The 13,850-nt window shown below is 40.4% G+C and overlaps 1 protein-coding gene across 5 annotated transcripts in view; it reads left to right on the forward strand.

Moving 5' to 3' along the window:
• AADAT (aminoadipate aminotransferase) overlaps window positions 1-11,922 on the forward strand; it is a 74,936-nt gene extending 63,014 nt beyond the window's left edge. For 3 of the 5 annotated variants that reach the window (XM_042468506.1, XM_042468505.1, XM_042468508.1), the window contains exons 7-14: window positions 1,392-1,457; window positions 2,946-3,028; window positions 3,397-3,553; window positions 4,381-4,442; window positions 5,160-5,224; window positions 8,445-8,551; window positions 9,683-9,784; window positions 11,559-11,922. In XM_042468506.1, the coding sequence (XP_042324440.1) occupies window positions 1,392-1,457; window positions 2,946-3,028; window positions 3,397-3,553; window positions 4,381-4,442; window positions 5,160-5,224; window positions 8,445-8,551; window positions 9,683-9,784; window positions 11,559-11,600 (684 nt within the window). In that variant the 3' untranslated portion in view covers window positions 11,601-11,922. Of the gene's footprint in view, window positions 1-1,391; window positions 1,458-2,945; window positions 3,029-3,396; window positions 3,554-4,380; window positions 4,443-5,159; window positions 5,225-8,291; window positions 8,324-8,444; window positions 8,552-9,682; window positions 9,785-11,558 lie in introns of those variants that run through there. The other 2 variants (XM_042468507.1, XM_042468509.1) reach the window with 2 other exon arrangements.
• Window positions 11,923-13,850: the final 1,928 nt, after the last annotated feature.

Consider the following 13,850-nt stretch of genomic DNA (forward strand, 5'->3'; position numbering starts at 1 on the left):
AAGATAATATTTTGCATTGTCTTCAAAGCATTCCCAACATATGGTGCTTTAGATTAAACCCATCACAGGTTTTTCTTGGCAAGATTTGTTCAAAGGGGTTTGGTTTCCTTTGAGTGTAAAGAAGTGTGTCTTGCCCCAGGTCACCCAGTGGATTTCCATGGTTAAGTGGAGATCTGAGCCCTGGTCCAACACTCAAACCACTACCCCACATTTGCTCCTTTATTTAGCATTACCTGGCATTATTTAAGTTTTCCAGCCCAAAAACCTTTGTTTCAGAAACAAAAAAGGTGTCTTGGGGGCATAAGTGGTAGTCCCAAGGGCCATACATCCTCCATCAAAGGCTTCATGTATGCCTCACAATTCCCCTGCATTGCAGGCACTGCACATTTAAGAACCAGCCTGAGCCCTAAGATCAGCCTCAGAGGAGGAAAGAAGTATTAGATACCTAAGAGTGTTCTGGTATCCATCTTAATCGGGTATTGGCAGGCATTGCTGACAAGGTTTATGCTCTAGTTTCCTCACACTTGTATATCCTCACCTGAAATACTATAGTTTGGCGCCCTCTCTGGTGGGCTTGATCCATTCTCTAAAGACTGCTTTCCCCCCACCCCCAGTTCTTATTGATCTAATTGTTGATTCTCTATGTGTGTTTGGGGCGGGGGGGGGGGGGGATTTGGTTTTTTTTTTTTTTTTGTTTTTGAATTTTTTTTTTCTCCATTTTTAATACATGCCAACTTTTGTTGTTAGAATGTTTTTGGTTTCTTTTGGTTGATGTACCTGTAGGATCAATACAAGTAGAATGAAAAAAAAAATTCTTTGGATTCAACCAAATGTAATTTTTAGCATAGAACAGGAATAATTTCCATATGGTTAACAGATCTAATTTTGAAACCTATGATTAAAACATCAGTTAATTAAATGCATTCAGATATATTATTGTACAACATACTCAGCTCTAGCAAGCTTTCTGCCATAGGAGTCTAAAAGCATATATAGGCTCAGTTTTTTCCATTTTTGTTATAGTTTAATCATTGTATTGTGTTTTAATACTATATTTTGATTTATTTTATTTTTTAGTCTCCCATATTATGAGGCAGTCATATAAATACAATACAATGCAACACAATTAATTAATTAATTTCATTTACCGTATATACTCGACTATAAATCAACGTCATTTATAAGTCGAGGGCAAGTTTTGGAGTCAAGATTAAGGATTTTGATATGACCCATGGATAAGTCAAGTGTAAAACTTAGGGGCCTGCAACAGAGGATGTAAACAATGAAGCAGTGGGAAATAATGTCAAAGAACTTGGAAAATTGCTTCATCGTTTACATCCTTTGTTGCTTTTTTATACATACATATATATGGGTATTTTTTTTTCTTTCAGCTTGCAAGGCAGTATGATTTGCTTGTAATAGAAGATGATCCATATTATTTTCTTCAGTTTAATAAGGTGAGTTCTTAGTTAGGTTCACTGATAATTATAGCTTTCTACATTAGAAAAGAGAGAAGTATTTGCACTACTTTGCATTGTTCTGCTAGCACATTCATGATTGTCTTCTGAAATTGTCTCATTCTTTCTGCACAAAGTAGAAATTTTCACTCTAACTGCTGTTCTCTGATCTACAAGTCTGAAAGAATATTACAGGCCTCTCTGATTTGTTCTAAAACACTAAAGTACTAGTTCTGTTCAGGGATTCATACTGCAACTTTAATTAATGTTTGGAGGGAAAGTGCAAATGAATACATTAGCTTTGCTTTGTTAGCTCTTCTTCTATAATGCATATGTGTGAAATAAAAGGGAAACATGTGCCTCCCCAAAGGCTATTTTGATGGCCCTAGAGCAATGATTCCCACACTCTGGCCTTCCAGGTGTTTTGGACTTCAGCTTCCAAAATCCTAGACTATTGACCAAGATGGCTGAGACTTCTGGAAGCTGAAGTCCAAAACACTTAAAGGATCAGAATTTGGAAATCACTGCCCTAGAGCTAATCCTCTGCTTGCTTTTCTCTGACCCCCAAAAAAGTGAAGTGCCGTATCAAAGCTTCCAAGTCACCTTTTAAATAGGTCTTGCTCTGCCCTCCCTCCCCCACACTAACATTTTTAAAAATCACATTTTTCAAAGCTGAAAGTAAACTTCCATCCACTTCTGCTGGGTTATTCCTTCCCCACTCCCATGGCAAAATTCTGTGTGGCCCCTAGAAGGTCCCAGAGAGAGAAAATTAGTTCCATGACCCAGAACAGTTGCCCATCCCTGGTCTGTGTAGAATAGTGGGTAGAGAGGAGCCTGTCTGTGTGAGGAAGGCACACCATACAAAAGTAACTTTTCTGTACTGAATGTCCAGAGTACGCCAACCAAGGTGGGGGATTCTGGGAACTAGCATCAAAAAATAATTTGGTGAGGAGGGGAGAAATTAGAGCGATGTAAGGCTATGCCTGTGTGAGTATGGCAGAGAAGTTACTTCTTGTTTTTACTAAACTACCAGGAACCCCAACCAGTACGGCCACCTCATGGCTTGAGATTATCAGAGAGATATATTCCAAAAAGTAATGGTCCCAAATTCTGGAGTAGGATGTGTGAGATGATAGTGAAAGAAAAATCAACAGAAGTGAATGAACTGCAATTCAGTTTGCTTCAATGTTCCTTGTGTTCTCTTTCGGTTTCCCAGCATTCTCCATTGCTCTGATAGCACACATCTCTGTGTTCTCTTACAAAACACCATCCTTTGGGGAAAAATGTTGTTCTAGAGCTAGATGGAGAGAGTGTGTGGGAAAGGAGCATCTGACAGAGAACCATACTGTTAAATGTTATGATGGATATTGTGTGTACAACAGTTATTTAGAACCTCACTTTACCACAGCATATTTTGGGTCTCGATCTCTGTGGACTGAAATTCTTGCATTTACTTTTAATAATACATTTCTGTATTCTTTCCTCAAGCCTTGGGCACCAACTTTTCTTTCAATGGACACTGATGGCCGAGTTATCAGGACTGACTCTTTCTCTAAGATCCTCTCTTCTGGGTAAAGTTGACTTCACATTTAGGATCCTGTAGTTAGAGCACAGAACTGGGAATACAGAGGTGTAGTTTCTGGATTTTAATTTCTGAATCACTGGTTCTGAAAAGCTGTTGATATACATTTAACAACAAAAGAAAAAGAAAAGAGTGGATCTGTAGCTAGTGTTAGGCAGTTACTTTGCTCACACTTGTGTGGACTCCTTGGTTAGCTTTCATTTTATTGTCTTGTTTTTATCTTACTTCCTCTTTTCTCATTCTCTTCTGTTATTTCAAAGTAAATAGTAGAAGACAGGTCTGTCAAAATGATGATGCTGAATTTTAAATATATACTAAGAAAATATTTATTTGTATTTAATCTTTGTTTTCACATAGGTTGAGAATTGGCTTTCTAACTGGACCGAAACCTCTAATTGACAGAGTTATTTTACATATACAGGTTTCTACAATGCATACCAGCACGTTTACTCAAGTAAGAGCCATCAAGTTTCCTGAAACAGATTTGTTGTCCAAACTTGTATGTGTTTGCCATGTAAGTTGTGGGCCCAGATTCACCTACATAGTTCTATTGAAAAAAGAAAAAAAATAGTTTATTGCTGTGCAGTCCCGCCTCATATCATAATTTTCATAAAAATTAATCATTTTCAGAATTTTGGGTAGGGATTTTCTGTGGAAATAAAAGGTACTATAAAGCTTTAAATACAGTGTATGACCTAAAGGAGGACCTAAATACCATAAAGGCACCAGATCCTGTCTGATGTTGGAAACTAAGCAGGGCCAAATCCTGGTTAGTATTTGGATGGTAGACTGCCAACAAATACCAGGTGCTGTAGACTATATTTCAGAGAAAGAAGCTAGCAAAACCACCTCTGAATATTCTTTGCCTAAGAAAACCCTAGTAATTCATGGGGTACCATAAATTGACGATAACTTGAAGGTGCGCTTGCACACACACACACACACACAGAGCCCAAAGGGTTTTTTTAAGTCTTTACGATATTTGACTAAATTGCATATTGAATTACTGTATGAATTAGTTAAAAATACTGAACTTAATAGGGGAGGGGACTTTTAGTGTTTGGAAGTTGTTGTATTAATTAGGAACATCGGCTACCTCAAAATGGAATGGGGCAGCACACCTACCCACATAGCAAAATCAACAAGGTACCCATTGGCGCACTCCTGTATATTGTACGTGAGAGTAAGCCCCACTGAACCTACCTCTGAGTTATCATGCATGGCTTGGAATACAGATACTTTCATGTTTATGACATTTGTGTCATAATAGTAACTATTAATAACTTTGAGTAACTATTTTGCCAATGAAAAAAATGCTTACTATATGCTTTATTTCTGTAGATTATGATAGCCCAGCTTCTTCAGCAGTGGGGACAAAAAGGTTTCCTGGACCACGTAGACAGGTAATAGATATCTATATAGATATAGATATATTTCATATACTTGCTACTGACATTTTTTCCTTCTCATTATTGTAGTTGTACTGCTTCACATTTGTCATTTTTTAAAAAAAAAAATCTAGGCCCTACTAAGGCTGGATCCACACTGCATAAATAATCCAGTTTGACACTACTTGACACCACTTTAACTGTTGTGGCTCAATGCTATGGAATTCTGGGAACTGTAGTTTTGTGAGATACTTAGCCTTCTCTGTTAGAAAGCTCTGATGCCACAACAAACTACAATTTCCAGAATTCCATAGCATTGAGCTGTGGGGGTTAAAGTGGTGTCAGAACAAATAATTTCTGCAGCAGGGATGCAACCTACCATTTTGTACTATTACATCTAACATCATTATTTGTATTAGATTGAGGATCGAAAAATCACACAGAGGCAAACAGATAGATGTTGGCTGCAGCAAGGAAAACATTTGTTACTTTGTGTGTTGAGCTATTACAGAGAGCTCTTAGGCCTCACTGAACTACAAAAATCAGAATGCAACAGGAGACATCCAGAGCAGTAAAAGTGGAATAGCAGCACTATAAGAGTGTAGTGCGGTAATCTACTCTGTCTAATGTTCAAACCACTATGCCACACTGGCTCCCCTTTTTCTACTACTGTACTAGTTTTAATGTTGCAGTCTTCTTGTTGATATTTTCCTCATTCTTTTTTGAATTCAGTGTGGTAGATTTCTACAAGCAACAACGAGACGTGATGCTCAGGGCAGCAGACAAGTGGCTAAAAGGTTGGCGATAGCTATAATGATTTGAACTATAAAGCAGTTATTTTTATTCCTTGGGATGAGGTTCTATGAAATACCATATTCTTCATATGAGTCTGCCTAGGCTTCCCATATCCCGCCTGGGGGCGAGACTTTCCCGATTTGGGGCGGGTCTGCACGGTCCCGCCCCAGTTTGGCCCCGCCCCCGGGACTCCCCCCCCAGCGAGTCCTGCAGGCTTGGCTTCAGCGAGGCCTCATCCAAAATTTTTTGCGTGTCCTCCATTTTTAAAAAATGTGTCCTACATTTGAAAATTTTGTCCTACTTTTGCCCTACATTTGTCCCAGTTTGGAGGTCCAGAGTTATGGCAACCCTAAGTCTGCCTGAATTTTATGATATTCAGAAGAGGCCCTTCCGTCTCTGTCTGTCTGTCTGTCTGTCTCTCTCTCTCTCTCTCTCTCTCTCTCTCTCTCTCCCACACACACACACACACACAATTAGTACCCTAGATCCTTTTCCATTGTCTTTCCAACCAAATGCAAATATATTTTTATTCAGATACGTCTTGGGCATTTACGCTGAGAAGCACCTAAAGAGGATTTCACTAGCTGGGTGCTATATTTATTTTAATGTGTTTTAATTGTATTTTTAGTTTGTCATAATGGTTTAATTATATTTTTCTGTTCATTTGGATGTTTGTGTTGTTAGCTTTCTTATGTGCACCGAATAACAGAAAAGTGTGTTATAAATAACAGCAATAAGAATAGATGAAGTACATCACCATGAGAAATACAGTACATTACCAGTGAGTGAGAACAATGTTGGGAGGTTTCCACATTTGTAGAAAATGTGTAAGAAGATAGGCACAGCAGGCAGTCAGTCAATCAATCAATCTATTGTTCAATTTCAATTATATCCTGCCCTTTTCCCCAGAATTAAGGCTTAAGTCAGTTTACAGTATTACATTAGATAGAGATAAATAACATGTATAGACTAAGGGACAGAAGAGATGCTTGTTTACATCAAGGAGACAGAGTAAAACTTTATACAAAGTTATGTGACAATTGTGCATTCATGAATTATAACACTGTGTAAACAAATGATAAATGCATAATTGTAATGTGCAGTGCACATCTCCATTTGTAATAGGGAGTGTGCATCTGTATGTACAGTGCACAGTCGCACTACATGTGCATGACATTGCATACACAACTCTGCTTCCACAACTTTGACCTATCAATACAAACTTCTCAACTGGACATAAATGTCCAGTAGGGGAACCTCTGCATGCATAAATCACTGACAAGCCATAACATAAAAAAGATTATTGTTAAAACATAATTTGGGACTTGTCTACAAGATTAAAATACTCTTCATTCTATTCTGTTCTATTCTTCCTTCTGCATGTGATTTTGAGGAGTTCAGCTTTTTGCAGGGGGTGGGGGGATTCCTCAAATTTCACAGAAGCAAAAATCATGTTTTTTTGCCAGAGTATCCATGAGGATGCACATTATTGAACATGTAGCTGTTCATCTGCTTTTCAAGGAGTCACAAGGCTGTGCATTTTTGGCAGAGTGAGTGCAAAAAGATGCAAATTTGTGTAGGAAAGTGGAGACAACAAAGCACGGATGTGAATATATGAAAATCAACAGCAATTTGCATAACATGTAGACTAAACTTAAGCTGTTAGTAGAATTGAAGCTACTGTACTTAAACCCTGCAAAAAGCAAAAAACCAACAACAACCAAAGAAACAGTAAATGCACTCATCCCTCGGTATCTAAGGACTTGCCATTCACGGTTTTGATCATTTACAGATGCAAGCCCTCTCTCCTTCCCTCCCTTCTTCTTTCCCCTGGCACTGGAGCCGCCAAGGCCCCTAATCCATGCCAGCCGCATGGAGATTCACTTTCCCAGAAGTACTCGGAGCCTGGCATGCTCACATCCCACCCCTCCCCCTCCGCTGCAGCCAATGGGCGCGCAATATGTCAGTTGGCTCTGATGGAGGGGGCAGGACATGCACACGCTGGGCCCAAGCGCTGCTGGGAAATCAAGTCCCCATGTGGCCAATGTGGATTACAGGCCCTGGTGGCCCTAGCGGCCCTAGCGCTGGAAGGGAAGAAGGAGAAAAGGGAGGGAGGAAGGAGTCCCATTTTTCCAACTGGGGCCCCGCCATTGGGGACAATGGGACTTGAATATTTGCGAAATATCGGATTCACCCCCATGAATCTGGAAGAACCACTGTGTCCTTTTTCTTCAAAACAGTCATTTCCCCAAAACCAGTCAGAACAAAAGGGAGCCCTGGTGGCGCAGTGGGTAAATGCCTGTACTGCAGCCATTCACTCGAAACCACATGGTTGCGAGTTCAAGACCAGCAAAAGGGCCCAAGCTCGACTCAGGCTTGCATCCTTCCGAGGTCGCTAAAATGAGTACCCAGACTGTTGGGGACAAATTAGCTTACTTGCTAATTAGCTTACTTGCTGTTCACCGCTATGATCTTTGGAATAGCGGTATATAAATAAAACAAATTATTATTATTATTATTATTATTATTATTATTATTATTATTATTATTCACCTGCCAATGAAAGGACAGTAAGGAGGGAGCCGATACAGTGAGCATACACCAAAAAATTTTTCTCATACATTCCCTGCAGAAATGCCTGTGACAGTTATAGGACACAATAAGTGCCTCCCTCAGAGCTCATAGGAAGATACAGACCTTCAGATTAAGTACTGGACATCATTATTTTGATGACCTCTACTCTCCAAAACTAAAGCTTTACCGTAAAATCAGATCTATGTGCATTTAGATTAAATTTCCAAAGATTTCAATTTTTTGTTATTTTATTTTATTTATTGCAAACATTTATTTCTCAATTTTCTCCCCACCAGGAAATATTATTTAAAATCAAAGTTATATACAATGTTTAAAATCAGATTTAATTTTTTAAAAAAACAAGTTTTCAGTGGGATTTATCTTAAGTAAGTGTGTATAGGAATGTAGTAAATGAAACCCGACCATGGTAAAGAAAAGCAGTTGTCTGTTACATAGCCAGACATCACTCATAAGTATCCTTCTATTGTCTTATAGCTAGGAAGACAAGAAGTGAATAACAACACTATGTAAGTTTAAACAGTGATTTGTGTTCAGTGCAGGTCTTCTAAAAGCTAGGTCTGGGTTGATTAGATGGTGCGGAGAGAGATGCTTATCTTTTTCATCTTGTTCCTTATTTCTTTCTCATAGACTTAGCAGACTGGCATATACCTGCTGCTGGAATGTTTCTATGGATTAAACTGAAGGGAGTTTCTGATACACAAGAGCTGATCATGAAAAAAGCTTTGGAAAAACAAGTAGGAAAAATATGTTGTAGGTGCTAGAATAAAACTAGGAGGGGGCAGTAATAATTTGACCATGTATAGTATTTCAAATAAAAATCTAAGGCGGGATACAGACAGGCAAAAATGGGTGTGTTCATGACGTCATGAAGGTATAGCCTTCAGACGGCCCTTACCTGAATGCCGCCATGAACACGCCGCCCGCACGCCCCAAGCGGGAAGAAGCGGCATTAAAAAGGTGCCGCTTTTCCCCGCTTCTTTTCTATATGATGCGCAGCTGCGCAGCTCCGTCTATAAGCTGCTGCACTGGTACGCCAGAATTGCTACGCCGCTAATTTAAGTTGCCCATTTAAAAGCTCCGTGTCTTCTGCGTCACATGAGTTGGGGTCCTGGAACATGCGCAGTTTGCACCGAGGCTCTAATTAGAGCGTCAGATGCCATGCAGATGTGGAAGCTGCAGCACAGCTGCAGCGCATTTTAAGACTCCTAACCCTAACCATTTTCACCTAACAATAAAAAAACGCTAAAACTTTAAATATTTACATATGTACAAGGGAGGTGATGGGGGATGGCAGGGGGACAGCAGTGGCAGCGGCGACAGCTGTGGCTGTGCATTGCAGATTCAGTAAGAGCGCGGGGACCAAAGGAGAGGAGGCATCCATGATGCTGGTGACATTGGCAACGTGCAAGCGGACAAGGATGCCAACACCAGCTGATCACCAGCTGGCAGGAGACCACCATTGTTCTTGGGCAGGGGGGGGGGGGAATTTAAAGGGGCCCGGGCACTTTAAATGTGCACATAGGCTTTCTGCCGCTGGTGCTGAGCGCCGCAGCTGCGCAGCTGCGCATCCGCCAGCCGGCAAAAGAAAAGAAAAAGCCCCGTTTTTGGCCGCCCGTGCGGAAGCTGCCTCTCTCTTTGCAGCGTCCTCCGAGGCGGCGGTATGGAAACTGCGGGTCAGAAACAGCCCCAGGTGAGGCGTCTTCACTGCCCCCCATGTGGAAGCCCCATACACCTGAGCCACGCCCCCGCGGCGGGCGGTCTGGAGGCTCCGTATTCAGCAGAATACACCTCCAAGACGTCTTCCCCTGCCCGTCTGTATCCCGCCTAAGTTATCTATAAGTAAATTTAAAATGGTTCTTTTTTAGGTTTTGCTGGTTCCTGGAAGAGCATTTAACATTAATAGTTCTGATCCCAGCTCTTATGTCAGAGCTTCCTTCTCACTGTCTTCTCCAAGCCAAATTGATCAGGTGAGTAGGTTTTGCTTTGCTTCCTGAAAACTATTTTGTCAGGCTTGGTATCATTAAATCTATTATTCTATAACGAAGTTGAGAGCCAGCATGGTGTGGTGATTTGAGTATTAGATTACAACTTTGGAGAGCAGGGTTTCAGTTCCCATAGTGAAAATCCACTGGCTTTCTATGCTCTACTATATATCTTTTATCACATGTGGACCTGGCAGGAAGCTTCTTCTGTATATTGTGGAAGATTGTTAATGTTTACAGTTCCAGGTGTATATGTAAAATGTTTTGGTGATTCATTCTTCTTTTGTCCAGTCAGTTAATTTCAGAGTAAAACATTAAGGGCTCAATCCAATTAAATTCTTATGTAGCACCAGTACAGAGAGGATATTTCCCTCTGTCCCATTTCATAGGGCATTTCAGGTTATGAAGTGAGGGGGTGCTCTAGATCGCAGATCAAAGTGCAGCCCTCTGGAAGTTGGACTGAAACTTCCACTAGCCCTAGCCATCAAACCCAATAGTGAGGAATGCTGGGAATTACAACCCAACAACATCTTGATCACACTTTGCCCGTTCATACTTGAGGTCATGAGAAAATGTGCATGATGGAATATATGTTGAGAGATAAACAATGCATAAACTAGGTGCTTGAGCTCATGTTGGCTGGAGAGATAAAATTAGCACTCTTTTACATGCTGGCCTTGTGCCCACGCTTCACTGGCTTAAACCCTAAACTTCTTTGATTAATTTAGTAATAATATATTTATCCTGCTGATGAGCTCAGCACCTCTTCCTCAATAACTCTCCTCAACCCTGTAAAATAGAAAGCAACTGTCCCACTGGAGGTCTAGAAACCTACTCAGTGGGGATGTGAACCTAGAATCGTAGAATCCTAGAGCTGGAAGAGACCACAAGGTCAGTCCAGTACAGCTCCCTGCCAAGAAGAAATACACAGTCAGAGCATTCCTGACAGGTGGCCATCTGGCCTCAAAGTCTGCAAAGGAGACTCCACCACTCTCCGAGGGAGTATGTTGCACTGACAAATAGCTCTTACCATCAGGAATTTCTCCCTAATGTTTAGGTGGAATCTCTTGAATCCATTGCTCTGGGTCCTGTTCTCTGGAGCAGTGGAAAACAAACTTGCTCCATCTTCAATATTACATCCTTTCAAATATTTAAACATGGCTGTCATGTCACCTCTTAACCTTATCTTCTCCAAGCTAAACATACCCAGCTCCTAAGCCATTCTTCATAGGGCATGCGTTCCAGGGTTTTCACCATTTTGATGGCCCTCCTCTGGACACAATCCAGCTTGTCCACATCCTTCTTGAATTGTGGTGCCCAGAACAGGACACAGTATTCTAAGTGTGGTCTAACCAAACCTGCATCTTAATCCAACACTATTGTAACCATTACAGCAACCTGGCTTCATTGTACAGTGGTACCTCGGGATACGAAATGCGCGGGTTACGAAATTTCCGGGATACGAAAAAAAATCCATTAAAAAAAACTGTTCCGGGTTACGAAGGTTATTTCGGGTTACGAAAAATTTTTTGGTGCTTTTCGGTGCTTTTTCGCACGAAATCGCGGCTTTTCCCCATTAGCGCCTATGGCATTTCGGCTTGCGAATGCTTTTCGGGTTACGAAAGCGGCGGCGGAACGAATTAATTTCGTAACCCGAGGGAGCACTGTATTGTTGTAGTTCTTCTTGCTGCTGGTGGTGGCGGTGCTGCTGTTGCTATTATCACTCTGATGATGGTTGTTGTTGTTGTTGTTACTGCAGGGCTTCCAAAGACTGGCTGCACTCATCAGAGAAGCTGTATGATTTTATGGGTTGAAAATATTCAGAAGTTTTCAATAGCACTTGGATTTCCTACTGAGTTGACCACACTGTATAGTGTACATATACTTTTATTTGATTTAAGTCTGTATATTAACATCCCTAAACAATGTGTTAATTAATATATGCAGAAAAGCATTGATTAAGTTGCTACGAGAGTTTTCCTCTCAGTGTGTGAGATGCCATCTGCTAGTAGTTTAATATCTTTCAGGCTTCATAATGCTGCTGTGCTTCTCAGCTCTTTATTTGGGCTGCAGTTGAGAATTATGAACTGCAAAACAGGAATAAAATCAGATTGTAACATCCATCCCCTTTTAAATGTTTGTTATTATCTACTTTGCCTATTATTTTAATCAGAACTGCTCTAAGTTAACTGCATTCCATATTAATGCACTGATTTGTCATTTTAAATGAAGATAAACTTAAACTAAAAGAAAACTATAAACTTGGCAGATTGGTGGCTGGGGTTTAGGAAAATATTTCTTTGATTATCAAAGTCATAATTTGGGGCTGGCCTCTCAGTTATGTTCAATTGTTTATTGTTGTCCCATTGAATCAATAAATGCTATCTTCAGCCTCTTGAATATAGAGGCCACAGCTGATTCCATAACCAGAAGTAGCTTCTGTGCCAAGAAAATGTTTTGGAGTATGCACTCCTATAAACATATCCTTAGGAGTAAGTGTCATTGGGCACAGTAGAGGGAGATATCCAGAAGTTGTGTTCAGCTAAGGAACAAAACCTTTCCTTTGACTCCTCCACTCTGAAGTCCTTTAGTCAGTCTTCCACCAAATATGCTGTGGAAGAGATTGTCAAAGGAGGGACTGTGGGTGGGAGGCTGGATCCCTTCTCTAGTTGCTGCCAACCCATTCATTGGCAACTACCATTGCAGGCTTATTTCCAGATAAAATATGTATAGGACTGCACTGTTACATACCTTTATTAAAAAAAATTGCTTCTGTTGGCCATTGAACTACAGTTCTGAGAAACATTTAACTTTCTCTGGAGTTTATCTGACAAGGGAAATTGGCAGTATAATCCAATGGCAATCTGAACGCAATCATGGGGTTTAACATTATTGCGTGATAACCCACTACACACAAATTCGGGCAATGGGAAGTCAGTCCAAGCGCAATCATGAGGTTTCACGTTATTGCGTGATAGACTGCCACACGCAAATTTGGGCAATGGCATGCTATTTTGGGGCAATGGAGATCCAGTTCAAATGCAATGAGCATTCACATAATTTCGCTAAACGTGAAGGCGTTGTGGCCCCACCTTCTTTTCATTTGAAATTAAGGGAAATTCCTCACGTGTGATAAACTCCTCTGTCAAGGAACTGGTGCCACAATAAACTAAAATTCCCAGGATTCCTTAGCACTCAGCCAGGGCAGTTAAAGAGGTCTCAAACTGGATTATATCTACATTGTGTTTTGGACCTAAGACTACCAGGACTTTTCTGCCCTTTCCTCCCCACCCCATGGGATAACCACATAGTTCCAAAAGTACAGGTACTTATTTTCAAAAGGGTCTGTTATGCCATCAGATCTTTTCGAGGAATTAGTGTTTTTAATTGCATATTAACTAGTAAGAATTGCTTATTAACTACAAAAAGAACAGAAGACCTTAGGCATATACATGGCATGTTGGCTATCAAAGAACTGAGTAAGCTGAGTCATAACTGAAACGTGCTGTTCTGAAACCTTCCGTTAGAGAGTACACCTTCATTCTGTTTGATCAAAGATGAAAGAGATAATCAGAGGGAACTTAATTTTTTTTAAAAAATGACGGGGAAAAAACAAGTCTCCTCCTCCCATTTTTTTAATCAACAATTAAAAGGGAGGGGATTTGTATTTCTGTCATTTTTTTAAAAAAAAGTTAAATTCCCTCTGATTATCTCTTTCATAATTTTATAATAATTAAACCTCCTGAGCCATTTTGACCCCAACTGAGCTAAAAGAAGTCCTTAAAATATGAAACCTTCATGATCCAAGGCCACACTACAGAATTAATGCAGTTTGATACATTTTAACTGCCATGGCTCCATCCTATGGAATCATGGGATTTGTAGTTTGTTGTGGCACCAGAGCTCTCTGACAGAGAAGGCTAAATGTCTCACAAAACCACAGTTCCCATAATTCCCTAGCATTCAGCCATGGCAGTTAAAGCAGTCTCAAACTGCATCCATTCTGCAGTATAGATGCAACCCTTGTATTCTGCAGATGCCTTGGCTTGCA

The sequence above is a fragment of the Sceloporus undulatus genome, chromosome 5 (genome assembly GCF_019175285.1).
Source record: "Sceloporus undulatus isolate JIND9_A2432 ecotype Alabama chromosome 5, SceUnd_v1.1, whole genome shotgun sequence".
NCBI classification, from domain to species: Eukaryota; Metazoa; Chordata; class Lepidosauria; order Squamata; family Phrynosomatidae; genus Sceloporus; species Sceloporus undulatus.